The following is a 27,520-nucleotide window of genomic DNA, read 5'->3' on the forward strand; positions in this document are numbered from 1 at the left end:
CTGTCCATTGAAGTTTCCCCAGAAGTTCTCCTGTATGTCCGAGAAATGAAACAAATTTTTCACATCCCCTTTTATCTGTGCACATTTATGCACTTTTAATATCTAACTTTCATATATTTTGCAACAAAACAAAAATGTAATTTAAAAATGAATGTAAGTTAATATTATCCGCTCCACTATTTTAGGCTGAGCAGTCTATGAGAGAGACTCTGGGAGAGAGTTGACTGTACGCAGATGCTGACTGAGAACTGCACGGGCCCCTGGTGGAGCAGCAAGGCCCTGCCCATATCTAGAGTTACACAGTAACCCGAGAATCTGTGGGGCGGGAGAGGCAACTCGAGGGAGGGGGCAAAGCAACAGAGGGGTGTGTGTGTGTGGTGTGTGTGTGTGGTGTGTGTGTATGTGTGTGATGTGAGTCATCTAGAGAGAAAAAGAAAGCAAATTAAAGGGGCGTGTGTGTTTGGGGAAAAGGGGGGGACTTGAGAGCGTGAGGAGGGAGTTCCCAAAGGTTTCAAAGGGGGCGGCACACATCGTACTTCTAAATGTGTTTGCAGAGCTTCATGACACACACACTAACATGCGCACAATCGTTCAGGTTAAGATGCAGTAACGCACACGTGTGTTGGTTTATGAGCAGAGGTGTTTCTTGACATGTTCGTGTTAACTCTCTTGGTCTAATGGTGGACTTTGGACCTGGAGGGAACGAGAAGCTGGTTGAGAAGAGAAGAAAAAGACAACTCTTTGACAAGCATGTGTAGAATGGGATAGAAAAAGCAATGAGCAGACCAAAACTTGCAGTTGAGGAGATGGACTGAGGCGAGCCAGAGGGACAGAGAGGACAAAACAGTGAAAGGACATGGGCAGAGAGCGACTCACCTTGGGACTGCTGCTGCGTTTGGGTATTCTGCTCACTGCTGTGTGTTTGTGCATTCATGTTTACCTGGAGACAGGTCGGTGGGGAGCACCTGCTCCTCTGGCTTTGGGACATCCCATCCAGCCTATCCAGAACTTGGGCCAACAGAGCAGAACCAAAAGGGTCCCTGCAGAGGGAGGGGAGCAAGACAGGAGTATTAAAAGGAGAATCTCCTACGTTCGAACAATGAAGAAGGACAGTCCATCTAAGAAGAGGGATGTTGACAGAGAGGTCTCCTCACCTCCATGCTGCCCACCTTTCCGCCTGCACAGAAAGGTAAGTTTAATATCCCATCAACTTCTGAGTGCTTAATTGCTTCGATTAAGATTCTTCTAAGGTTATCTGATCCGAAATCAGTGTAGTAGAAGACAGGGCAGCTCAATAAGGAGCTTTCACTCCATCTCTGTGAGTCACTGGCTTAAATCTCAGTAATCCCAGGAGGGTGATGAAGGAAGAACAGGCAGCAGAATCAATGTATGTTGAATGAGTGCCTCTGAAACGCTTTGAAGTTGAAAAACAGTTTGTCACCAGCGTTTCCAGCTGTGCAAAGCTGCATTTATTTATATTTATTTTTTGGATAAATGTTTAAACTTTAAACAGGTGTAATTTGAATATAAACTTCAAATCAAACACACAAACACTCGTTGTTTTGTATCAGCTGCAAATCAATACAAAGTCAGCTTTAACAAAGAACCATTCAGAGACAATGTCGTTTGGAGCAAACTCAGCTATTCACATACATGCACTCCAGGGGCTTGACCCTTGACCTGTGAAGGGTGTGTTAAAGCACCAGTTTAACAAAACTCCCACTTCCCTCTCTGTTACTGTCTCTTTGTGCTCTTTCATTTTTTTCATCACTGCTCTTTTCCTTTATTTTGTTATTTGATCTCCGTGTCCATCCATCTCCCTTTTGTTCCCTTTCACTGCCAGTTTCCATAGACAACACCCCCCCCCACCACCACCATCAATATATACCCACAACAAATCTGCTTTTCCTTAATCTCGCCTTCTTATCTGTTGCGCCCCCCTCGTTACACTTCCTGCTCCTGTTACTTTGTGTTGAGAAATGCTTGTTCGCGTTTGCCTTTAAATCTTTAATGACTAAAACAAACTGAGTTTTAAATGCCATGGAAATCACTGCAGGGCTATTATGCCACATGGAGAGATGGGCACTTGTGCACCATCAATAATACATACCACCATATGCTCACTATCCCTGCTTCTTAACACAAAATTTGTCACATAAGATGCCCTGGAGGGGCCCTTAACAAAATTTCTGTGTCACGCGCTGCTGCCATTTAACTCTGTCTGTTTCTCTCTGCCTACACTTCTTCTCGCTTTTTCTCCCTTTAGGCTCTCATCTCCAAGATCAGTGTTGCTCTTTCGTTCTGTCATGTTACCTTGTTCCTGTTCTTCGTGCTCTCATCCTTACTCTTGCTTTTTCATCTCTCCTGTCTGTCTCAATTTAAAACTTCAGTCTCGCCTCCCACTTCTAACCCATATTTCTCTTAGTTTCTCTCCCTTCCTTCAACTTCTCTCTCTCTTTCTCTCTCTCTCTTCTTTCCCGCTCGCTGACTGGCTCCCTGCTCTCTCCTCTCGGCACATATTCATGCATAGCAGATAAAATAATGGGCTGGAAAGCAGGACCGCTGCTCTGTGAGGAAGATGACAAGGACGCCTCCAGTGACCTTGATGAATAGCAAAGAAGGGACTTCAGAGGACATTCCTATAGAATCTCAGTTACTGGTTGGCCAGAGGGAAAAGGCGAAAATTGGTTTTTAGAAGAAGAAAAATTGAGTTTTTATTTGAGGTGAAGCTTTATAAAATGCTTATGTTATTGAGTAATCACTAATTTTATAATTTCTGGATTTAATCATTCGGTTTGTTTAGAGAAGCCTGTGTTAGCATTTAGTGAGTTGCAGTGTACTACTATAAAAATAAGAGTCTGCCGGCCTTCCCTCAGTCCAGGTGTTTGGCATGCAATGAATTACATCAGTTTGGGCCAAAAGCGATCACACGATTTGGAACATAACATTTAGGGGTATTTTAAACTGCGAGATGCACCTCACAGTTATCTATTTATGAGCGGCTGTTTCTAACAGTCATAACTACACCTACAGTTCAATCAACTTCGAGAGACGTTGCATCCTCACTGTATTTAAAATATTATGTTTATTGATTTGAGTTCTACTGATTTTGCATATAAATCAACAGGTCATCAGCAGCGCGACTTTGAGGCTGTCTGAGCAGCAAAATGAAGCAAGAAATCATTCAGAGAGGCAAAGCTCTTTTCAAAACCCACAGAAGTGCAGAGAGGTGACAAGGCAGACTGTTGCTGACAGATTCTGTCTTCCTTTATAAACCGTGTTTATGTGTGAGTGTGGCCTAAGGGTCTGTTTTAGTAATAACCAGTATAAAGGAAATTTTATCTGTTAGCTGTCAAGCATCCACATAAATGTACTCACACACATCCTCTCCAGTCATTTACCTCTCTTTATTCCCCACTTGGAAAAGAGGAGAAGTATGAGCTGGTAAAGTACAGACAGACATAAAATGTGTTTGGCCAAACAACAGCAGCGGAGAAAGAGGGAGAGAGACACAGGCAGAAAGAGACAGAGAAGAGCGGACGTGGCATTCACCGATGACTCAGCCCGCTGACTTTAACACAGAAATAAACAGACTGCTGCCCTTACGTCACACTGACACACACACACACCCCAATACATTTATTTAGCTGAAAGCTATGGACAGGACTAGACTAGACACAGTCGACCCATGGTTACTCAGTACTCATGGGTCAGCCCACGCCCATTTTCCAACTCAGCCTTCATTTTGATACTACACACCTGTAAAGTCTCGTGACTGTATCTTGCATGGCTGTGATGCTATCACGGCAGCAAAATCTGTCCTGAATAATTTCTACAAATAACCATCCAAAATAAAAAAAAAACCTTATAACAAAGTCTACAGTGTACACATCCAGCTTTGTGAGGTGTATTAAGGCGCAGTGGTACTTAGAGCTTAAAGTGTAATGTGGATATGATGTTTACCATGTCCACCATCTCAATTTAGCACTAGTAAATGGCAACATTGCAGTTTTGTACAGCATGCCAGATGAAAAGTTAGAGGTTACAGTTTATTCTGAGGTGGGCATCACCGTACCAAATTTCATGGCAGTTGAGTCAGAAGTTGTCAAGAAGGACCAGACTTGCCATCCCTAAAGCCAGACTGCTAGCGTAACTAAAAATAAGACCATTAATATTCTAGGCAGTCTGTCACCCTATACTGTTTTTGCAGGTGCTCGTCTTTTACCCCATATCCTTCTGTATGCTCATGGTATTGTGGTCCTACTATTCCTGTGAAACAGGTACTTGAGTTTTATTTTTGCATCTTACAGCTCATCAGCACTGCCAATGAGATCTGTATTCACAATAATACAGTTTCAATCCACAATGGACAACACTTTATTTCTGTCTACTCTGTACATACTGTACGGCAACTAATACATGTCTGTCCAGCTGGGAAGAGAAAGCTTCCTCCTTCCTGAGGTTTCTCCCACTTTCCTCTTCCTGCCAAAGGGTGTTTTTGTGCTGATTTTGTCTTTATCTGAACAAAGTGTCCTAGAATAAAAGGTGTCATAGTTGTAGAGACGGGAATGGCCCCTGAGACTAACTGATGGAAGATTTGGGGTTATACAAAAAAAAAGACTTGACTTTTCCCCAGAATCTGTTATTTTAACGTTAGGCAACTTCCCACATCCCATCTCTAAGTATTTAATTAGCTGAGATGTGCAGCTGTAATAATAATGTTACACCAACAAATTGAGGTCTTCAGTCTTATCAGACATATTTACTTTTAACTATGTTTTATGTGTAGTTCTCAAAACAAGGTTTGCACTCAACAATTTAAGCAGCAGTTAACAGGAAGTATCTTGACCCAGCAGTGAACTGCAACAATTGCCTTATTGCTTTGTACAGTCAACTTTGAAGTGAACAATTTTCCTACAGTGTGGAGTGAAGATACAGTCCTGGAAGTAGTGCTAAAAGCGACAATTTAGACAGGACCTTTCTTAAGTTTGAGACTTATGTTCTCATAAGTCCCGTCAAAAAAGAGGTTATTGATAGTCACTGCTGCTTTTACTCCTCAGTATTTCTTTTCTCTTACTTCTCTGATGACAATATCTTCAGTTCGCAGCTTGGAAGTGATTTTATTCTTGCTTCCTCTTAAGCCACTCCTCACATTCCTACCAAGAAAGAAGCCAAACACAAACATCCCCTAGTTAATGTAGACATGAATTATTAATGTTGAACTGTTACACATATAGCCCTCTCACTGCAAATCCAGCTTATCAGTTGTCCTTACCCTCACTCCACATTGTCTCCATTTCACAGCAAAGGTATTGTGAGTGTGCGAGCACCACAGAGATTTTACAGGAACTCTTTCCCAGAGTCAGAGATTTCTCTCTGATAGGCCAGCTGTCATTCACATGTCAAGCACACTCAACCTCAAAGCCCATAGGCAGGCAGCAGAGAAGAAAAAGTGGTGGATCCCTTCACACAGGCCTTGCAGATTCAGAAGTTTTGTTTAAAAAAAACATGAAACACTGAGAGAGCCAGGCTGAAATGATCATCCAGTGATGTCGAGATGACAAAAAGGCAATCTGTGCAACTCCATGCAATAACTGATCTTTTTATCTTGTTTTTCACAGCCATACCAGGGGAGATGGCAACTATTAGTAGGGACTATCAGTTTTCTTTATTATCCTGTTGATGTTGGCAACAATGATAGACTGCCAGAAACACAAACTGGATGTTTCTACTTGCTCACTGACAGCCTAGACAAAGAAAAAGTGAGAGGAGTCCAGCAGAGAGGGGTTAAACAAACACTGTAATGACCCTCTGAGTTAAATTTAATTCACTCTGTTTCAGTGGAGCAGAATACTTTTGATTCCATTAATTGATTCCAACCAAAAAACAGTAATAACTCAGAGCAGCCTGCACTTTAATTTAAATGATTTCTTTTAATTAGATGGGACACGAGTTCATTTATCTGTGAGGCAAGTATTAATTACTTTTGTTCAAATAAGCATCAGTGTGATTCCAAATGAATGCTTTGCTCCTGAGCGTTGATTAGTTCAGAGCTGGGATAAAGAAAGAACAAAAAAGGCCAGTTTGTGTTGTCTGAGCCAACCACTACCAGCCAGTATTGGGCCCCCAATGGAATTTCTAATGCAGAAACCCAGTGACCTTGGTCATGTCTTGGAAAGCTGAAAGACCTTGGCTTGAGAGAGAGAGAGAGAGAGAGAGAGAGAGAGAGAGAGAGAGAGAGAGAGGCTGTTAGAAAAGAATGAGAGAGTTTGACTTCTGTAATCCCAAAGGTGTGACTGGAGTCAGTTCTCAGGAATCTCTAACCTCTAGCTGGGGAATCTGGGGAATCGGCGAGTCACAAGAAATCATCGGCTGGGAAACTGACATGTCACCTGGGTCGCACTCCACTCCTTGTTCTTGAGCTAAAAATTTCATCCGTTACAAACAGTGCCTAGTGCAGTTGCCCTCCCTAGCTTGGATTATTTATACGTTTATATTGACTGATTCTACAAAAGCGGCCCCCTAAACAAATAGAATTCATGGCATTTTGAAGTGACATTTGTTTAAGCAGAAATGTACGTGCCTGTTCACCACATAGTCAGCAGTGCTTATTTTGTCAGTGAAGCGTGTCTTGAGTCTTGAGACATTAAGCTAGAGTGTTAAGGGTAAAACTGAAATGCAAATACGGACAAAAAGGTTGCAGCAACATGTTACTTCTTGTTTTTCAATACGTACAAAAACAGAGAAACAGAAGAAATCAGAGCAGGGAAATAAACATGTTAAGACACATGAACCCTTTGATGTCCTGCACCTTCGGAACACATCACCACACTGACATCGTATCACTCCTCATGCACACACCTAGCCACCCTGGAGAAGCAAACAGTGGTACACAGGCACACAGCTCTGCTTGCACAAAGTGAGATTAGTATCCAAGTCAAACCAAAAGAAAACAGGCCGACCTGGAATCTCTGCCAAGTTAGGGGGGCAAGTAGCACAAAGAGACCTTTCAGATAATCAATCACCCGCTGTGCAAAGTCTTAAGAAATATGATTATTTAATTGCAAGGGTTTACACAATGTGCTGTACGTAGGAACATTAGAGATCCCAAAACAAACTCCAGTTTTCAAAACTGTGACTGTTAAAGCTGAGATTGAGCTGACACCCGAAAGCTTGTGATCCCAGCCTTTAGAATGCAGCTCTATACAAACCCTTCCTAAAACAAGATGATCAAAACCATATGTTGCAGATGTAGAAACAGAAGCCAGTCAATGCACTTAAAGTTTCTGACTGAATAAACAGTGGTGCTGTTGTGTGTGCTAACAGCTATCAGACAAAGACACCCACTGGAGGGGGGAAAAGTCAGTGTCAAACTGTCAAGTCCAGAGTCTCGATCGCACAATACTCCCCTCAGACAAGGACGCCTTGTCTGGAACATTCCAGAAAGTTCTCAGCCTCCCTCCCAGCTGATATGAATGAGTGCATTGACCTCTGAAATGGGAAGCCCTCACTCTCATCTTTGCCACTCACCTAAACTGTCCAATCCATGTACACATGCACTCACACAGACCATGAATACCTGCTTCTAGCAAATGGCACTTTGTGTGTCGCTGAAAAGCCTAAGGTTTGTTTGTGTAGCTGAAATCCATTTCAGTAGTATTTGACATGCACCTTAGCTACCTGTGTCTGGTTTACTGGTGTGCAAAGCAGTCTCTTTTCAGTGTCCTGAATCACTAGAATCAGTTTATTTAAAAAATTTTGTTCAAACGATTTGTTCACTGAGTCCTTCAGTGCTTGACTGGAGCTTGGACTGTGGAGTCTGACACACTGAACTGAAACATGGCCTAACAGTGGGTTTCCCTCATGATCCCTGGCTTCTGGAAGTGTTGTCTCTTGGACAAACATTTCTTGGCATTTTAATAGTTTCCTCTCTGAATTTCGGAGATGAACGCTGGTTTTTAAGACTTTTAAGTCTTTTTAACTGATCTACAGTTCGGCATTACTTGCGAACCTTGCAGGGACTGATTCTGGCAGTCTGAGCCATTGATGCTCTCATCACAGCTGCAGCAGCTCCAGTGAGTCTCTATATTCTCCTCTCATACAGGTGAACCTAATATTTTATGGCTGTGTTTATCGTGGAAGTCTGTTAAAACAACGGGGTGTGCATATACACTGCAAACAAATCAATGACTTGAATGAGCGCATCCCTGCACATTGGCTCACAACTGACTGAGAGCTCAACTGAACTGAGAAATGAACGGATTATTTCAGGAAGTGATTCAGTTCAGCTCATTCACCCAAAAGATTCATTCTTTTGAACGAATCGTTGGCAAACAACACAACACTAGTCTGGTTACAAAGACAACAGACACACAGCCGCCACCACTTAGCTCCAAAAGCAACAGAGAAGGCCAGTGAACTTCAAACAATCACTTAAAGAGCTTGTAGTTGCTCTAAGCCTTCTTTAAAACACTTTGCCACTTCATCTCTGGTAAGGATATTTCTGCCTCTGTGTCTCACTCTTGCTCTATATTTGTGGTATTTATTTGATAGCTGATGCTGAGTGATAATGAGAATGGAAAACATATGGAGAGGAAGACACAGAGTAGGGAGATGAAATTAGAAACATTCACAGAAGCTGAGTGCTGGTGGAGACAGTGCTGAGTGTTGGCAGTCCAGTGATCTCACAAAACAACCATGGACATTGTCATTCATGCGATGATGAGGCTAGATATATACATCCCCCCTGCCATTCTGTTCTGTTTTTATGTTCAGTAATCATTAATGTAAGACACAGACAAATTGGCAAAAAAGTAAAATAATGAGCTGAGAAAGAAAATTACCACCTCCCTTTGTTTATCTTGCTGTCACTCTCTCTGTTTTTCTCTCTAGATCTCAGGAAGTAAGCATCATATGGCACTCAGCATGCTCCCACTGCTCTTCCCAATTAGACATCAAACACAGATCTCATATCTGGGATATTGTCCAGGAAGACACTTGCGCAGATAAATTCATACACTCAGACACACACATACAGGTTTTAACTGCAAGCCTGCTAACAATAAGACCCCATCTGTCTTTTCAGAGCACTAGCCAAGAGGGCCAAATTCAAACGCAATATGATCAAATCAGGTGACAATATGTCTTTGGCAGTGTCAATCATTTTTTATATCCAAGCTGTATCTCCTACGCAACCATTTCAGTCCATGATGTGGCATATAGAAGCATCTGTTTATGCCTCCATGCATTTATGAATGCACGCATGAGTGAAGTTACCATGATATGACTGGAAGGGGAATGTGTTTCCACGGCAACGGGCAGTTCTACGTTCTACAGAGATTTAAGTTGATGGCATGTGCCAGGACATGTCAAAAGACTCCAGCGAACACACTCACTTTAACGTGCATGCGCGTTCGCAGACGTGCATGTGAGGGCGCATTTGTGCGTGTGTATGTGAAAGCGGGAGAAAGGTTATATATTTTCTGATAAGAGCAGCTGTTAGTTATGCTGCAAATTAACTGGAGACCACAAAATGACTATAGGAATCAATCAAACCAAGTCACACACAGCTGCTTTTTCTTTTTAAAAGCACATCAGTGTGTGTGAGCAGCGTTTGGTATATTTTATAAGGCCATTAACAACCATGGTTTCCCACTGTGGCTTTGTAACAGATCAGGTTAAATAGCAAAGCAATACAAATATATATGTCCATGTGGTTCTATCAGTTACTGAAGTATGCATTCCATGTACTTGTAAAATGACAAGTGCTATCTGCACAACCTGGTTATTTAATGTCTTCAGTCACACACTCTTGAGTCTCTACTCCCCGTGAAATTCAAGTTCTAGGTCATTTGTCCAACTCAAAAGGGCGTTTCCTCAGTTAACATCTCTATCAGCTGCAGGATAAGTTGCAGACATATTAGAGACATGTTAGAGATGGCACAAATTACTGAGTGAGAATGGGCATGCACTGGTCTTCGATCCTCTTTGATTTATGGCACATGGGCAGATAATGCTACTGCCAAGTAGTCTGCAGAATGGGAGTGTGTGTGCTGTAACACAATGAGTGGAGCAAGACTGCAAAGCCTCAGTGCCGAATAATATTCAGAGGTTAATACAACTCCACCATGGTACAATAAACAATTCTAGGATCGTTTTCCAACTTTCTTTCTGTCTCTCTCTCTCTCTCACTCACTCACTCACACACACACTCACACACACACACACACACACACACACACACACACACACACACACACACACACACACACACACATACAGTGCTTCTATTACAATAAATGCATACCACATGCGGGTTTGTTAGATTTCTCCTTTGATCGAGAAGCAGCACCAAGTGGAGAAAGAGAACAATCTCTTCATCCTCCATCCACACCATCTGTGCCTCAGCCTCCAATTTCTTTCTTTCTTTCTTTCTCTCACAAACACTTCACTCCCCAACCCCCCCCCTGCACATGAATCCCTCCACTCCTTCACAGACTTCTTCCACAGCATCACTCTGCCTTTGAGACTGAGGCTAAACTCTTCAGAGATTACTGCCTTTATTAAAAAAGATCAGCGTAATCCTCCACTTTAATTCTGTTATACCCTCTCTGTCTCTCACTGTACTCTGGTGGTGAGCTGGGATTGGCCGATGAGCCAGGCCTGCCAAGGGAATATAGATGACTGTAGAAAGTGGAGACAGCTGGGTCTGGTCCGACTGCAGTTCTCCCCATCTCCCAGATTAGTCAGAACGATAGAGATTAGCAAGGCTGATTCTTTGTGATTATCGTGTGTATCATACCATCATGCTACACTAGAAGCCTACATATCCTTTTATTTTACACTTTTTATTATGCTTTAAATATAATAATTCTCAATTTTTGGCTTTGTCCATTAGCAACTGATATAACACAACATGCAAGTCATGTACACCTATGAAAGCTTTTACTTTTGCAGTTCTAAACAGCCAGTATGCATAATTTGGATTAACAGGTCTGATCTGACCATTAAATCAAACCCATCTAATATTAATTTGGAGGTCTACACTGCTAATCTATTAAATCACTGTATGCAGCATCTCCAAAAAAAAAAGGCTGGTGATATTCTATATTTGTCCTTATTGCCAACAAATCCCATGAAAAGATCAAAACCTTCAGTGAACCGATCTGAAATAGATAGGTTATTCCTCTGTTGGCCATTGTTGTCCAAAAACATTTAAAAACATATCAGTGAGCCACACCAATACACTGGGTGACACATGTTCCTTCAAAATGATGGACATTGTCACTGTTGTTGATCTTAAGTCAACATACTCTATCCATGTGTGTATTAATCCGCCAATAAAAATAGTACCCAACAAACACACCTGTTATTCCTGCTTGAATAACACAAAAATATCCAAAACTACAGGGCCCAGCTGTTTGATTGATGTAAAGTTTTCCTTACAAAACTTTACAGTAACCTTTGTCCCCTGGCAGTAGACAACAACGAGTGTCCATTCACACAAAAACCTAATTGTCTGTCTTTTTTGTACAATCATCTGTCACTTGAATAATCCACAGTAAACATCACCACCACCTGCCAAAGCTGTGATCAGCTACAATGACAACGACAATCAAATGGACATCAGATTTAGAACCTAATAATCCTCTCAAATGACAATAATTGGGAGACAGAGGGAGGTAAAAAGAACTGAAAGCAAGATTAATTATTTCTGGCAGGCAAAGCAATTACTATAGCTTAATCAACACGAGTGTTACATACCGGTGTGTGTGATCCTGGCCCCATGGTTACACCAATCAACCCCATGCTCCTGTCATTATAATGATACACACAATCCAGCTATTTCATATTCCATTGCAAAAACATTATGATGTAGCATTTAAAAATAATGTCCTTTACGTGAGCACATTTAGCTGCAACTACATTTTCCAAGTGAAATATCTCATGATTGTACACCTGTCTGCCACTTCAGGTATGTGAGAATAAAAAAAAAATACTGGAAATTTGCTTTTATATTTAATGTAATGATGATGTAATCATGCTGCATTGCACCAAAGTTTCCAGTATTGTTGATAAAATATAGCATAGCAGCTTTTTGTTTTTTTTCTCTAAATCACATTAGCACAGGCCACTGGTCCATAAGTCCCTGATATGGTTTCTCTCACCTGGCTTCTCCACCTACTTCAAATCAGGGGGAGGTTAATGTGAATCAGTCACCTGCTGTTTCATTAAGCCACAACTTCTCTTTCTGCCCACTTGTCCATTTCATGTTTTGACCTTCACTTGGCGCACAGCTACCTTTTTACCTAATCTGTCAGAAATATATAGCCTGCCAAAGTACATATCCTGACGTCAAGACACTCCATAGAGTTAAAAACAAAACAAAACAAAACAAAAAAAAAAAAAAAAAATATATATATATATATATATATATATATATATATTCCACTCACTGTTTAACTGAAAGCTTTGACCTCTTGACTGCACAGCTTGGTGGTATTTTTCTGAAGCGTCTGGACTCTGGTGAGAGCAATCGCAAAAAATGAGCAGCAGGTTTGACACTCAGGTGCCCTGTTACTTTACCAACAGATGGGGCTGACTTGGCAGCTCTCCTTCTGTCGCCTTATGGTTTCCAAATGGGCAGACACAGCTCACCTGTGGCTGGCTCCTCCATGACATTTGATACATTGGTGACAATTTGTTTACTGGAGCACTGATTGTGCTGTTTCCTCTCGGATGCTCTGACCACGCTGTCATCGATTTTTATGTATCGACTTCGTTTATTCTTGGTGTAAATCCATATACAGGTGCTGAACTCGTCTTCCTTCACAGTGAGGTGCAAGTCCTCCTCTGTCTGCGTGTTTGTCCTTTTTTTAACTCCACCTCCCCCTCCACCACCATCTTCCTCTCACCCGCCTTCATTGCTCTGGCAGACAGTCTTCTCTTGTTTTATCCAGTCATCCCTTGTTCACCCATCCATCTTCTTTTCCCTGAGGGATTACTCATGCTTGGCCTGGCAGCTCACACCTCTCTCACACCCAGGCTGAGAGGCACAGATTCACTAACACACCCAGCTCCATCAGGACATGCAGACCATGTAGAAAGGTCCCATAACAAAGCGATCAAACGGGGGAACAGGAAAAAATAAACATCCTTTTTATATCCCTGCAAAATAAATTAAAATAAAGGCAGTAATGTGTCAGGACAAGAGAATAGTAAAATAAAATTCAATTAAATTACCCCTGGCGTAAAATTTGTTCAATCAACTTTCTCCTAAAATGAATTAAATTAATTATCTCCTATTCTTCTCCTGAGAGTTCTTCTGCTTTCACTGATCACACTTCAGCTGACATTTTTAACCATTTCAGGTCTCAGATCTTCACCTTTGAAAAAAAAAAAAACCTAAACACTTTTTCAACTCTTCTAACTTCCACTGTTAATACACTATGTGCTTCAACTGCTTTTGGTGCTAACACTTAAACTGAGGCATTCTGAGGTTTTTTTTAATTTCCAATTACTTGGACTTTACTTATTTCCAATGTCATTGTACTAACTTGAAGCAATGGCTAATATCATGACATTAAGGTCCAAATGGCTGAGGTTCGTCAGTTCTGACTTACGTTGAGTTTGTTTGTTACGAACGCTGCTTACCTCTGCTGTCCCTGAGGTGCTGATGTCCTATTGTTGCTTGACTGAACATGGGGCTTAACACTAATCTCATCACAGCTCAGTGATGATTCAGCAGTTAGTAACAGCTCATAGGCATGTATAGTATAATGCGTGCACGCACACACACACACACACGCACGCACGCACGCACGCACGCACGCACACACGCACACACACACACACACACACACACACACACACGCGTGCGCACATACACACACAATCTCGCGCATTAAGAGAGGAGTATTGCACAAAAGTTGTCTTAGATGTTGGGTTCTTGAATAATTTTGTTTTTTCACCAAATAAATTCACATGAAGAGAAAAATAATTACAGCCCACAAGGACAACAGATGGGTTGTAAAGCTTGAGTTGTACAGGTCAGTCTGACAACTCCACAGCAGTGTTTCTTTCCAGTCAAAATACAAACGCTTGAAACTAAAAACTTTGGATGCACACCTTCTCCCTTAGTAAAATCTACCAATAATTTAATGTCTCCTGTCCCATAAAGTTCAGGTAGTATATATGTGTTTGTGTGTGCCTTCGACCCTCACTCTATCCTTTGCTTCTCCACTTTTTCCTCCTCCGTTCCTATTCAGTTCCACTTAATGCACCGTAACCTCCCAGTGAGTCCATTGTCCCAGATATCTGCCCTCTGATCAGCAATCCTGTCCCAACCTGTACCAGGCTGATGTATGGGGTCTGACAGCTGAGCTTTGCAGGAAGGACTCGGTAAGGAGATGAAAAGGGCAGCGTGGAGACAGAGAGCTCTGGGAGCTTTCAGAGTCCCTGCCATGCAGAAACGTAGATGTTATTTGTCTACGTGTAAATAACAGACTCCCAGACTGACATGCAGTCTTTCTGTCTCTATGAAATTCTCCTGGTCTCACCAGTCTCCTGCTGCATTTTTAAAGCAATTTTGATTGGAATTGGTGTTTCTGTTATTTTTTTTTTCTCTTTGTCAGGGACTGTTGTGTCAGATTGTGGGGTTTGCCAAAAAGATTTCTGTTGTGTGGTCTGAATCAAAATTTTATGGAAGAATTGAAAAACAAACAGTCCTTGTGGAGGCTGAGAGAGAGGTAAAAATCTGAAGACATCGCTCTTAATATTGATCCAGTAACCACTGTTTTTGTTATTTAAAAAAAAAAGCACAGAATCTTCACTGGTCTGTCATACATTAATGATGAGGATATAAAATTAAATATCTATACCTTTATTTGACTGACCTCGTGGCCGTGTGGCTATGTAGTTTTTCAGCTAAATCACCACCACAGCTTGCAATGGACAAATGCAATGTTTATTGCTGGTTACTGCATTTTTGGTTTTGGAAATGAATTCTTTATAGCCTATAAAATGGAAATGCTAACTTGCAGCCTTTCCTGCTATTACTCCAAGGAACTGACCTCATTGTATAAACTGGTCCAACATGCTGAAAAATCCAAGCTACCCCTTTCTGAACACTGCACTGTAACCACTCTAACTGTATTATGTACAGTATTTATAGCGATGACTAACCATGTTAGTTGCGTGATGCAAGATGAAAAGGATAGATTTTCCAGTAATGAGGAGATTAGTACATCCAATGTAAAATACTTTTTCCCAGCTTCCCCACCATCCACTAGCCACTATGTCCTCTTAAAATTGATCACTTCATGTGTCTCTTTAAGCAGTCTTCATAGCCAAGGTGAAAGAAACAGCATGAATGAGTGGTGCCTGTGTGTGTGTGTGTATGCTGTTTATGTAACAGGCAAATCAAGAAAATCAAACTGCAGAAAATAAAAGCTATGGTCCCACACATATAACCTTCATCATCTTCTTTGTCCTGCATGGTAATTATGTTGATCATGCATCATGGGTGCAACCACTTTAAATTGAGACACTGAAGAGAAAGTGAAAGAGAGAGAGAGAGACAATGGCAATAGACAGAGGAGAGGAAAGGAAATAGAAACAGAGGGATGACACGAGGCAGAGAGAGAGAGGTGAGAGAGAGCTGAAGCACGACAAGCATTCAGATGTTTTGACACGCGGCAAATCGATTAAAGGCTGAATGCCAAACACTGAATAGTGTTACGTGGATCCAGATCTGCAGCCATTAAAGGGACAGCTGATTCTCTGTGTTGGAAGGTCCAGGATCAGCGTCACTGGAGGAGGAAAAGACACACATGGTGGTGTCTCAGATAATGTATTAGCAGAGTGCTGAAAGTGTGTATGTATGTCCATATATAGTAACATATATAATGTTTGCATACATATGTGTACTCTGTATGTTTTATATTCTCTAATGTTATGTGTATATATATGTTTTGAGTGTAAAAGTGTACACGTCTGTGTAGAAAAGATATTTTGGCAGCACTTTTTCTCAATTTTATCTGCATGAAAATTGAGAAAAAGTGCTGCCAAAATATCTTTTCTACACAGACGTGTACACTTTCACTGAATTGAATTATACTGTATGTAAATATGTGTCTGTGAGTATTTGTATGTGGTTGAGCTAACAAATACTATCCACTGGCTTGTTACACAAATGAAAATATGACAGATTTGCCCTATACACTATCTAGAAGACTATCAAAGACCCCAACCAGTTTCACAGCATATCACACTAAACCTCTTTTGTTGAACTCAACAATGAAAGCATCTAAACAATGAAGCAAAATTGTGTTGTGCCTGCAATCTCAAAGCTAAACTGGAGGGCATAACTGCGAGAAGAGACACAAAGAAAAAAACCATGGAAACATGAATGAATTCCAACACAAGGTTATTTTCCTAAACAGACCTGATGTCACCATAGCATCCTTTACAGATTATTCACCAGATGTGCCCACAGCATCAAACAAACCCAAACATGATCTTGTTAGCTAAGCCAAACATGATCTGTGCACAGCTATGGAAAATGTGAAAATAAACTACAGTCATCATAAAACACTGATGAAGGCAGGAGCGTCCTTGTGAAATTTATACCAGCGCTGCTGCTAATGAACACTTGGCCGTGGCGTTAGTGCAGAGAAATTATTGTGCAAGCAACAAATGCATCATCGCAGCTCTCTCCTGTTCGCTCTCCATCTCATGGCCTCTCCTATAATCATAAACAGACACATTCCTGCAGAAATGAAGCAGTCTGTAAGGCAGAGCTCCGCCAGGTTTCAGGAATGTGATCACACAGCGGTGCTTTGCAAGGCTCTGCTGCACTGAGCTGCTCCAGCCAGCCTGCTGATGGTGAAGTCTTACTTTTCCACTGTCAAACACAACTGGACTTTTTTTCTTTTTTTATCTGTACCTGGCAGTACAGGATGCCTGAGAATAAATAGCAGCCCCCGTTTTACTAAAATAAGAGTGGAAATGAACTTTAGCACTTTATTTGTCACCTGACACACAGGTGGGAAAAATCCTCCACTGAGCACATTGTGACCTAGTTCCATCAGTGGCTATGCACAAGTGGGTTATAATACCTGAAAGAATAAAGCTCCCTTTGTTGTTGTCCTTGCACTGGATTTCTTTTTGGTGGCCTAGTTTGATGTTAGTTAATTGTCAATTTTCATGTTCTTTTTATTGTTAATGATCACGTACATATGTGTGTGTGCGTGTGTGGTCCACTGCAGACTCCTCGGTGGCACATAGACCTGGAGCCCTGGGCCAGTGAGAGCCATTCTCTGGAGGAAGAAGCTAAAAGGTTCCTCACCTACATCACAACGCCACAAGTGAGTCGTAATCCTTTGAATTCTCACTGGCTTGTTGTTGTTTGTTCTATTGTAAGGGACCATGTATAACATTAAAATTAAATGTTGTATTTGGTAACAGCTTAGTGTATATACTCAAATACTAACAAGTCTGAGCTTCCTTTACTTTACCTGAGCATTTCCATTTCATGCTACTTTATTCTTCTACTACTCCACAGCTCAGAGGAAAATACTGAACTTCATACTCCTCTACATTTACTAACAGATGTGCTAGTTATGTTAAAATTAAGATTTTATATACAAAGCCAGATGGGAGTATAAAATATGATGTATTCTAATATATTAAATCACCCAACAGTATAACATAACATTAAGCAAACATAACATGACATTTAATGTTCTTCTATACTTTTTATTTGTGATTGTGGCTGTACATGATTCTCTGCTGCAACATAGGCCTATGCCCCAGCTCAAATTAACAAAATATTGCAAACAGATGCATAAATATACCATTGAGACAGTGGGTTAAAGAGAGTCAATTGGAGTGGTTGTTGCTGCTGAAGGCCAAAAAGTGTATTATTTTGACAGGTCTTTGTTATGTATATCAGAATGAGCCTGTATCTGTCAGCCTATGACTGAGATACACTGGCGCCTCTTTCACATTCAGCTCAGCCAACATTATTTGTCTTGCTCGACAGCACACACATAATTCATTACTCTATTGATTACCATACAGATGGAACTCACAGCCCCTCTATTCATGCTTAATCAATGAGACGTTGTGGTTTGTTTGTTGGTCTATGTCAGTATTAAATTACTGCAAATCGATTAAGATGTTAAGAATCATAATTTGAAAAATATCGAGGGATTTAGAAAGCCTGGAATTTCTTATCCCTATTGTGTAGGTAATGCAATGACACAGATTCGTCTTTACTGTCCAAAACATAGACGGACATATTTTGGATGACGTGTGCTGCGGTTTTTATTGTGATTAAATTGACTTGGGGATAAATCAGCAACTTATCTATTTCCCTCACACAGCAAAGCCAGAACACAGAGTATTCCTCTCCAAATTACTAAGCACTCGTTCTGTATCTTTCACAAAGCAGACATTCAGCTCATAATGAATTAGCCCCAGGATGTGTGTGTGCAGCCACTTGTATGTGTATTTGTGTTGGTGAAAGGAAGGGACAAGGACAAGAACAGAGAGAAAGAGATTGTCTAAGCGGGAGAGTGTGTGTCAGTGTGTGTTTGTGGGAATCTGTTGAAGGGAACTGTCCGTCATAGACAGTGACAGACGAGGGTGGAGGGAGCTGGTCATAGCAGCATCCTCAGCTGTAATGCTGACTGACACAGTGCCTGGTGGAGCTGTTACTCAGGGAGATGACTTGCGACACAAATGTCCAATCAATAGCAGTCAGTGTATCTTACAGCCATACACCAGGACACACACAGATAATAAGAAGTGTTTCTATAAAAGTATTTTTAACAACCTGAAATGTACTGTAGATAATTTTCTCTGATTAACTTAACAACAACAAGTAGTTACTGTTCATCCATTATAATGAAATGTTTTCTCAATGAAAACATTCTTTGGGGCCAATTTTTACAGCTGAGCCTTCGGTGTAACAGCGTTCAGCAGTCAGCAGTTCAACGCCAACAATAAGTCTGCAGATGTGAATTGGCAAAATAATCAAGAGTGATTTTGCATTTCATTGCACAGTGTGCATTGTGTGCTGATGAATGCTTTCAGCCGGAACTCATTAACAATGACGGGCATAATGGAGCGTGTTCCAAATTCATTTAAATACATTACAGCACCACCCACATGTACAATGCAGTTCTTGTGCTCTTTACAACAAAGACACACATCAGGTGACTTTTATTCCCTGTCAAACTGTGCCACTGCTTTTGACTCAGCTGCTCCCATCCTGCCTGACCTGTCACTGAAAGCTCTGATTAGAGGAAGACGGTCATTTGAAGGGCCACAGCAAAGGAACAAAGAGATTCTTCTGAAGCTGGAAAAATCTAACCCACTCTGGTGTTTTCCTGAGAATGTAAACAAACATAATGAACAGTTTCAAATGGAAAAATGTCAATTTTTAGTGAACAATAGATGGGTTTATAAGAGGCTGGGATACAGTGCTCATCGTTCCCTGACAACGGAATATTTTTGGAAAGCACTAATCATTTCTCTATTTCACATTTACAGAGCTATAACACACACATATTTATACATGCTATCTTGTTCACACTTGAATGGTGTACAGTAGTGCCACAGACAGATTTATGTTGCGTATAATCATGTCTAAGCCAATATTGTTCCTTTCTCAGCAAACTGAATCTCTGCAGCAGATGGAGCTTGAAGGGACCAGACAGCAAACATTTGAGCAGCAGTTCCACTGCTAAAGCTTAGTCACTTGTAAAACTGCAGATGTACAACACAAAACCAACACGCTGACATGTACACACATGTTTACTGCATGTATGTACGCAGTTTATGCAGGTACATGCTTCATACAAACATACGGAAACTCACATAATCACTACGCATGTTGGTCCATGAATTATAGTTAACTGAGAACCACCCTCCCAAAGACTGGTAGAGTTTTACATAAGGATACTGTATACAGGATACAGGTCCTCAAAAAGTTCAACTGAACTGAAAAAAAAACCTGCCAATCTACACTCACAGGATTTTTCAGCGTATAAAGTACCTAAAGAAGGAATACTTCCATTTTCTCCTTGTTTATCATCTGTCTTTCATTTTCCTGTTCCTTCACTCTGTTGTTAATAGGGAGACTTGGCAATACTGCTGATGCATCAGCCCCAGCTGCATATGATGATGAATAGTATGCACGTTGCAGATCATCCCTTAGGCCCAAACACACGCCAGTCCAGGGTCAAATTCAGTAGCAGTTTCCAGTGATTTATGGCATTTATGTTAAGATATCTGGAGAAAAAGATGTTCACAACATCAGGACAGTGTTGCAGCCAAGCTAACACTCTTGACTTTAAAATGTTGGGGTGATTGTTTAAACTACTTGGCACTCAAACAGTTTTTGGGGCCACAGAACAAAAGTTGTCTGAGGGATAAGAGCACAAATGCAAACCATGTCTGCTTCAGCTTCATATACACTTTGCACTGTGTGGAGTATAAAGTCATATATAAACACACTAAATTATTCACATATTCCACATCATTCACACAGGCCACGTTTATGGTCATATGAACTGTATATAGTTACACATGGTTGAGATACATTTCCTTAAGCTATATCTGTTTTCTGTGCGTCACTCAGCTCTATCCTTATAGTTTAAAGCAAGAGGTTAGATACTCTTTAGCTCTTTGAGAACACAAGTATCGTGTTAACACTGGAGGAACTCTAAAGTCAATAAAACTCATATAATATGTGCATGTTTTTCTGTGTCCAGGTGTTGTGTTCATCATTGGCTGGTAAAGAAGCTGCTCAGGAGGGGCCCAAGCGTTCCTGGGCTGTGTGCCTGGACCCTCAGTACAGCCTGACCCACAGGATACAAAGCAAACACTGCAGGATCTACTCTTTTGGGTGCGTATAGACACACACAAACACTCACATACATGCATGCTCATGTTTTACTAGATTTGTGTGGCACAGCTACAAAATCAGCCCTGGGTGTATAGAATATAAATCTAGTCCTAATCGTAATCACTCATACAACAAAATCTACAGTCTGTGCATTAGCTATGAGACAGGCTGCGACGTACAGCCTCCGAACAAGTAACAGGAATGTTCACAACATTAACTTTCACACAGTCAGTGAGTTATCTGCAGACGCCACAGTTATTCAGACCATCTGGTTCTGTGACAGGATGTGATATATCCAGTCATAATTGCTGCTTTTGTCACTTCACCTGTGACAATTTAGATTTTTTTTTTCTTTGTCCCTCACTGTTTCATGAAAAATGATTATTATCAAAAGTCCACACAATAGAGGGAGGAGGTGTATCTTTGTCTAAGCTCCCTGTTAGTCTTGTCTTTTCATGTTCATTGGTCACTGAGCCTGTATTCATTCTGTTTTTCTCTGACAGAGAGGAGATATTCAGCTGACTTTTTCAAGCCAGGTAGCAGTTAGGTTTCTTTGTTCCTTGTCTTAATATTTTGGACTAGGCTTTTTAAATTGTTGTGAAACACTGTAATGAGAGTAAAGATAATCCTCTCTAAGCATTAACTCTTACTCACCTGGAACATCACATCCACTCCACTTCTGCTTCCTCTCACTGAGTGGCAAGTAATCTTGAGTCAAATCAGCCAGGCCACCAAGGTATTTGACCTTCTTAAGATTGCAGAGTCAATCACTCCCAGTTGTGTCGTGGATCAGCTCAGCCGGGTCCTGCCCCGCTGGGTCTCCGCTGAGCTGAGGGGCTGCAAAGGTCTGAAGGGATTTGGCTGCAGGAGAGAGGGAGCTTATTAATTTGACTGTTGAGAGACAACACAGGTGTGCTGGCATCAATGCAGGCAAGGCTCAGATACTGATGCGGGAGGGGGTGCAGGGTTACTGCTGTTTCTGGCTTTTTGCCTTGCTATGGAGAAGGGGTCCGGGGTCAAAAGGAGAGATTGGCAGTCCTTTGGCTGACTGATGGAAAGTCACTCATGCAGACTCATGCAGACAAGCTACATGGACACGCACCAAAAATAAAAGGAATGTTATAATGAGTCCTCTCTGTGATTTATGCAAACATTTTAACATTTGACCTGAATATCCACTTGGGAAAATGTGACTCACAGCTCTGATTTTTCAAGTCAATGAAAGCCGCATTTTTCCACCTATCTAACTGATCCCTTAAGACCTCTGGAATGAATTCAATTTATGCTAAGTCGGCCCTCAACTCTCGCTAATGCAATAACAGTGAGCCGACCTAAAAAATGAAATCCTATGAAAAACAGAAACTTCACGAGTAACAAAAGAACTATCCGAAGACCCAAATGGAACAGTTAATCAAGTCAAACTGCCCTCCCAAGTTCCACTCTTCTAGATACGCAAAGTGATTCTCTCCTCCCCGTGTCCCCTATCTGACCTAGATTCATGGTGTACACACACACACACACACACACACACACACACACACACACACACACACACACACACACACACACACACACACACACACACACACACACACACACACACACACACACACACACACACACACACACACACACACACACACACACACACACACTTCTTGGTCATACTGTTGAATCTCTGCCAGGTATGCTGAACATCCTACTCTCAGGAGGGTTCTGCTTTGCTGTACAAGAGACTTAGAAAACCTTCAACTCCAGCCCACTGCTGCACATTAGACTGGATTTAAAAGAAATGTGAAATACTTCTACTTGTGTATGTGTGCAGTACATTACTGAATATATACACTTGAGCATGTACACTTGTGTGATTCTGTGCCTGTGTGTACAGCGGATACGTCTCATTTACATGCTGTTTAACGAGCCGTGGACGGATGTGCCTGGGCAGGATGAGCAGCTGTTCTCTGATTGGCCTGTCACATGGTGGGGGGTGGAGGGTGGAGGGGATGGAGTTGGGGGGGAGGTTGCAGGATGTTTTTCCACATGAAAGACCAATTATCCACCTTTCACCTCTCCTACTCAAACTTCCTTCTCTCATCCTCCTCCATCCTCCTCCTCTCATAGTTTCAGTCTGTCTTTGTGATCATAATTATTATTTTCCCCTCATTCGCTCAAGCATACGAACAATATGTGCATGTTGAGGATGAGTCATCCCTTGCTATAAAAACACAGCCCACATTCCGGCCAATCAAGGCGGGCATTGAAACTTGTGCTGTACTTTTACCATAAGCATGTGTGATGCTGTCACTACAACAACAATGGGAATATCCACAGTATAGCTGGTGGCAGAAGTGGCTCCTGCTACTGCCCTTTTCCCTTGTGTGGCTAAAGTGCCAATCTAAGTCAAATTAAGATATTATAATAATTATTACAGCATTGTTGTTCTTGCCACTGTGCCTGCTGTTTTTAATAACTGTATTGTCAGAAAGCTTGCCAATCCGAATCTTAACAGTTAAAGTAGGAGTCAGATGAGGAATACCTATTCTCTCCTAAACGAAGGCAGAAAACCTTATCATTGACTCCCTTCTTAAAACAAGGAGGGGAGATTGATTTCCATTCTCTTAAAATAACCTATATAATTATAAGGTAAAAGTAAAGTTTTAGCTGGGTCTCACAGCATTTGTTCCTTTCAGTGTAGTTGAGGTGATTTATTCAAGAATTAATGTGGCTGGGTTGTATGTTTGACATCTTTTTTTTATGTATGTCATCTCAAGAACCATTCAGGCTTATCTTGACCCAACAAGAGCTGAAAAGAGTTTTGTACCTTGGGTTTGAAAGAGATTCACTCATCACAACGTTCCTGTAGACTGCAGGTCATGTAGCAGTCGTTCAAATTTAGAGCACTTATATAGGCTAAAGCGCAGCATGAGAATTAAAAATACCTGCACTTCATCACTCATTGGTCATGCTATGCTAATGTGATCCATTGTGAGATAGAGGACGGGGAGAAGTAGAACAGTGGAGAAAGGCAGAGAGTGAGGACGGAGGTGGAGAGACAGAACTGTTTTGAGAACACCATGGTACTTGAAAAGAAAGGGAATGAAAATAAGAAAAGATGTAGCGGCAAATATATACGAGTATAAAGGAGAATCTGGAAGGAAAACAGACTGCCAGTCAGCAAACAGTTTCCTGGCCCACCCAACGTTTGTTAACCAGTCTCGCCTCCAAGACAGGCTGTTGACATAACAGTTCAGTGCACGGACAGGCGGATTCAAGGCTCTGTTTATCAGATTTACACACACAGGCATGCACGCACATTTCTACATCTGCTTGCCATGACATCTAGTCAACAGGGATCTCTTAACAACCCTTATAACCCACATGTTGGAAGTAGATGTTCCTCATGCATACACATCTACATATCCATTCATCCAGAGTGTTACCGGTCCTGCACTCTGTGGTCTCATGAGAGAGGATATTACAGCTAGTACAGACCCTACTTTATCAGCATTGTCATCCACAAGAGCTTCTGATGCACTGTGTCTGCCCCCCTTAGCCCCCGCAGTTCCATGAGTAATCCCCGATCCCTGTCATCGAAAGTGTCACTGTAGTGATTCCCGGCCAAAAACACCTCACCACAGAATGGGAAACTCTCAATGAAATATTTAGTGAGGTAAAAAGAGACGTCTAGTTGCATCTCAATCTCTCCGATACACTTATCTCTCATCTCCCTGCTAGTGGGATGCATTCTGGGACCCGATGCCTCATCTGTAAAAGATGTGTACTGTGAAATGTACTCCCTCTGCCGCAATTACAGAATACAGCCGCAGCACAAACAAGACACAGGGGAACACGGAGACAGCGACCGAGAAGGGAAGAAAAGGAGAAAATTGCAGAATTAGAGGAGGGAGGGGTGGGATCATGAGAGAACAGCAGTGAGAGACGGAGTGGAAAAGTGAGGCAGGAGCATGAAAGAGGCAGAAAAACAGAGGAATGTGTCCGTCTGTTTTCATGTACACACATATTTCAAAATGGGGAAAGAAAGGGTAGAGGAGGAGAACAAAAGCAAGAAACATTAAACAAAAGAGACATAAGAGAGAAACAGAAACAAGACGTATCTGCTGGCCAAAAGCGTCTGTTCTCTCTGTGTTTTTGGATTACTGATTTTTTTTTGGCTGTGGGAAGGTCGCGTCAGGGTCACACACTGACTGTAAGATGTTTGGTATGTAGCCTGTCAGTAACATTTTACTGAGAATTCACAATTGCATTTGACATTTGCGACAACTGGTGCTGATGTTGTTTCTTGTCACAAACAGGATCTTCTGGTCTTTAAAATGCATGCCACTTGTAAAGTTTTAGCTCAGGTCGCTCTGGAATAAAACAGGAAGCCTTCATCCTGTTTTGTGCTCATAAGCAATTGCCCTTGGTACTATCAAATGACAGCATGATGGGAAAGTGGATGGTTTTATTTTGAGCTGACACGCCATTCATTAGATTTCCCATGAAATCCAACCCACTCCCATTCAGTAAAATGCAGCAGATCTCATTTGAAGCTGTAGGAATGTCTCTCAGTGAATGTGGTAATGTGTTGAAATTATAAAGCTACATTCATGCATCCATCCCCCTCTGTCTAGGGCTCAGTACTGTCTGAGGTGATATGATACCCAATTTTCTGTACCAGTACCAAATCTTGATTTCCTGCAAACCATGCTTGTAGTCTATGGATAGCAAAGTCAGTCTGTAGGTCCTAAAACCCACCATGAGGTTGACATTTATGTTTTGGGTGAAATGTCTCATCAACTATTGGGTGTATTCCCATGAAATCTGCAAGAACTTTGTCTAAATATAATTTAGTAATAATCAAAACAGCTAAATTTGGATTTAAATCTTATATATATACCTGATTATGTTTCTCCTGTGTGGGCTGCAGGTTGGGGGTGGATGATCGGTCCCTGGAGCTTTTCCTCGCCCGGTCAGGATGTGAGGTCCACTGCTTCGATCCAAGCCTGAAGCAGCCTCACCTGCAGCAGGGTGAGATGTGGCTCCATCGGCTCTCTGTAGACTGGAGGGATCCAAACCCCGCCATCGTCGCTCAGCGTCAGTACGCCAACACAAAGAAACTGGCCACCATCCTTAATGACTTTGGACACAGACAGGTAAGAATTAATATGGTTGATCATACATGCAAACATAGGCCTGTGCATCCCAGCATAGCACAATCCATCATGATTCATTCCTCTTTTGTCTCGGGCATCAGGTGATTAAACTCCCATATATCATCTTGTTATTCCTTCTTTAAATATTATCATGCCGAATGCTCTTCAAAGACCCCCAGGGTTTGATAGGGATCTGCATATGAGATCAAACATGTAAACACACCAAGCCCACTGATAACATGCATACTAATAAACACAGTTATAGATCCAGTGAACACAGCTGTTTAAGAACAGGCTGAATGATAATTCAACATCAAAGAAGCCAAGATTCTCTTACACAGGTAGTCAAATCACAGCTGAAAGCTCTTGTCTCTTCTTATCTCTTCCTCATTACACGGAGACTTAGCATTAGTGGTTCCATATAGATTAATGGCAGAGCTTTCATAGTTTGATAAATGTTGTAGAGCATTAAAGCTTCCATATCTTGTTTTTTAAGTGATTAAGGAGTCCTGCTGATTATTCTTACGGTTTGTGGAAAAATTAGACGAATAAAAAAATGAAGTAGTGTTGTTTGGGAGATCGTTCTGCATCACTATCTCAAACAGTATCTTTTTTTTTTTTCATTTTTTTGTTTGTTGAGGGGCTGCTCCTTTGTCTTCGAGGGGCTGACCTCTGTCCCTCTGTTTTAAAAACTTATTCTGGTTGACAAATTAGCTGAACCTATTTATTCATTATTACCTATTATTTACCTATCTATTTATAGATAAGAAGATGTCAGTGTGTGACAAGATTTGAGCAAATAAATGTTGGCATGTGTATATGAACGTGGTGGTGGATTTATACACCATACTGTTTTAAATGCAGAGCCACACACGCATCCTTGTAATGAGGTTTTAATGTGAGTACATAGTGTGCCGGAGGAGCAAGCAGCAGCGGCAGCGGCAGAACAGTTTCTTCTCAAAGTCTCTTGCCCAGCCTCTGTGACAGGAAAAGCAGCAATCAAGAAACAGAGTAATCAGAAAGGTCGAAATATGCAGCATTTCTTATCTGTGTTGGTTTTAATAACCACACCGATGACTCATTCACTGAGCTCTGGTGACCAGCTGGGACAGCAGACCGTGTCACCATAGGGACAAATGTCAGCAGCAGGAAGTCACATGTCATTTACTGAAAGGGACTGCCTATTGAACCATTGATGATGTTGGTATCTGGACAGTACAACAGTATCAGCCCTGCTCAGCCATATTTCCATAGCAAATTAAATTAGGTGCTGCCATATTATAAGTGGGAGGAAAGCAGCACGACGTACAGCACAACAAGCTTTTCATTTCTTCAGAAAAGGGTCATATCCTGCACTTGCACATACAAGCTACAATAGTTATCCAACATAGGTTTATGAATAATTACATAGGAGAATGGATGAGTATGTTTTAATGGTACCTTTCCACACTAA

The 27,520-nt window shown here is 41.4% G+C and overlaps 1 protein-coding gene and 1 long non-coding RNA gene across 2 annotated transcripts in view; one reads left to right on the plus strand and one right to left on the minus strand.

The window, feature by feature from the left end:
* Positions 1-556: 556 nt before the first annotated feature.
* Positions 557-21,696, minus strand: LOC121199459. The gene is made up of 3 exons (XR_005896450.1): positions 21,569-21,696; positions 941-1,040; positions 557-693 (listed from the first exon to the last, which is right to left on the minus strand). It is a non-coding gene; the product is annotated as an uncharacterized LOC121199459 (long non-coding RNA).
* The window catches only part of mettl24 (methyltransferase like 24), a 31,480-nt gene continuing 4,524 nt past the window's right edge, over positions 565-27,520 (plus strand). The window contains exons 1-4 of the mRNA XM_041064158.1: positions 565-1,189; positions 17,268-17,366; positions 20,781-20,914; positions 25,842-26,067. Of these exons, the coding sequence (XP_040920092.1) occupies positions 857-1,189; positions 17,268-17,366; positions 20,781-20,914; positions 25,842-26,067 (792 nt within the window). The 5' untranslated portion in view covers positions 565-856. The remainder of the gene's footprint in view (positions 1,190-17,267; positions 17,367-20,780; positions 20,915-25,841; positions 26,068-27,520) is intronic.

This window comes from Toxotes jaculatrix, chromosome 19, assembly GCF_017976425.1.
Source record: "Toxotes jaculatrix isolate fToxJac2 chromosome 19, fToxJac2.pri, whole genome shotgun sequence".
In the NCBI taxonomy this organism is placed as follows: domain Eukaryota; kingdom Metazoa; phylum Chordata; class Actinopteri; family Toxotidae; genus Toxotes; species Toxotes jaculatrix.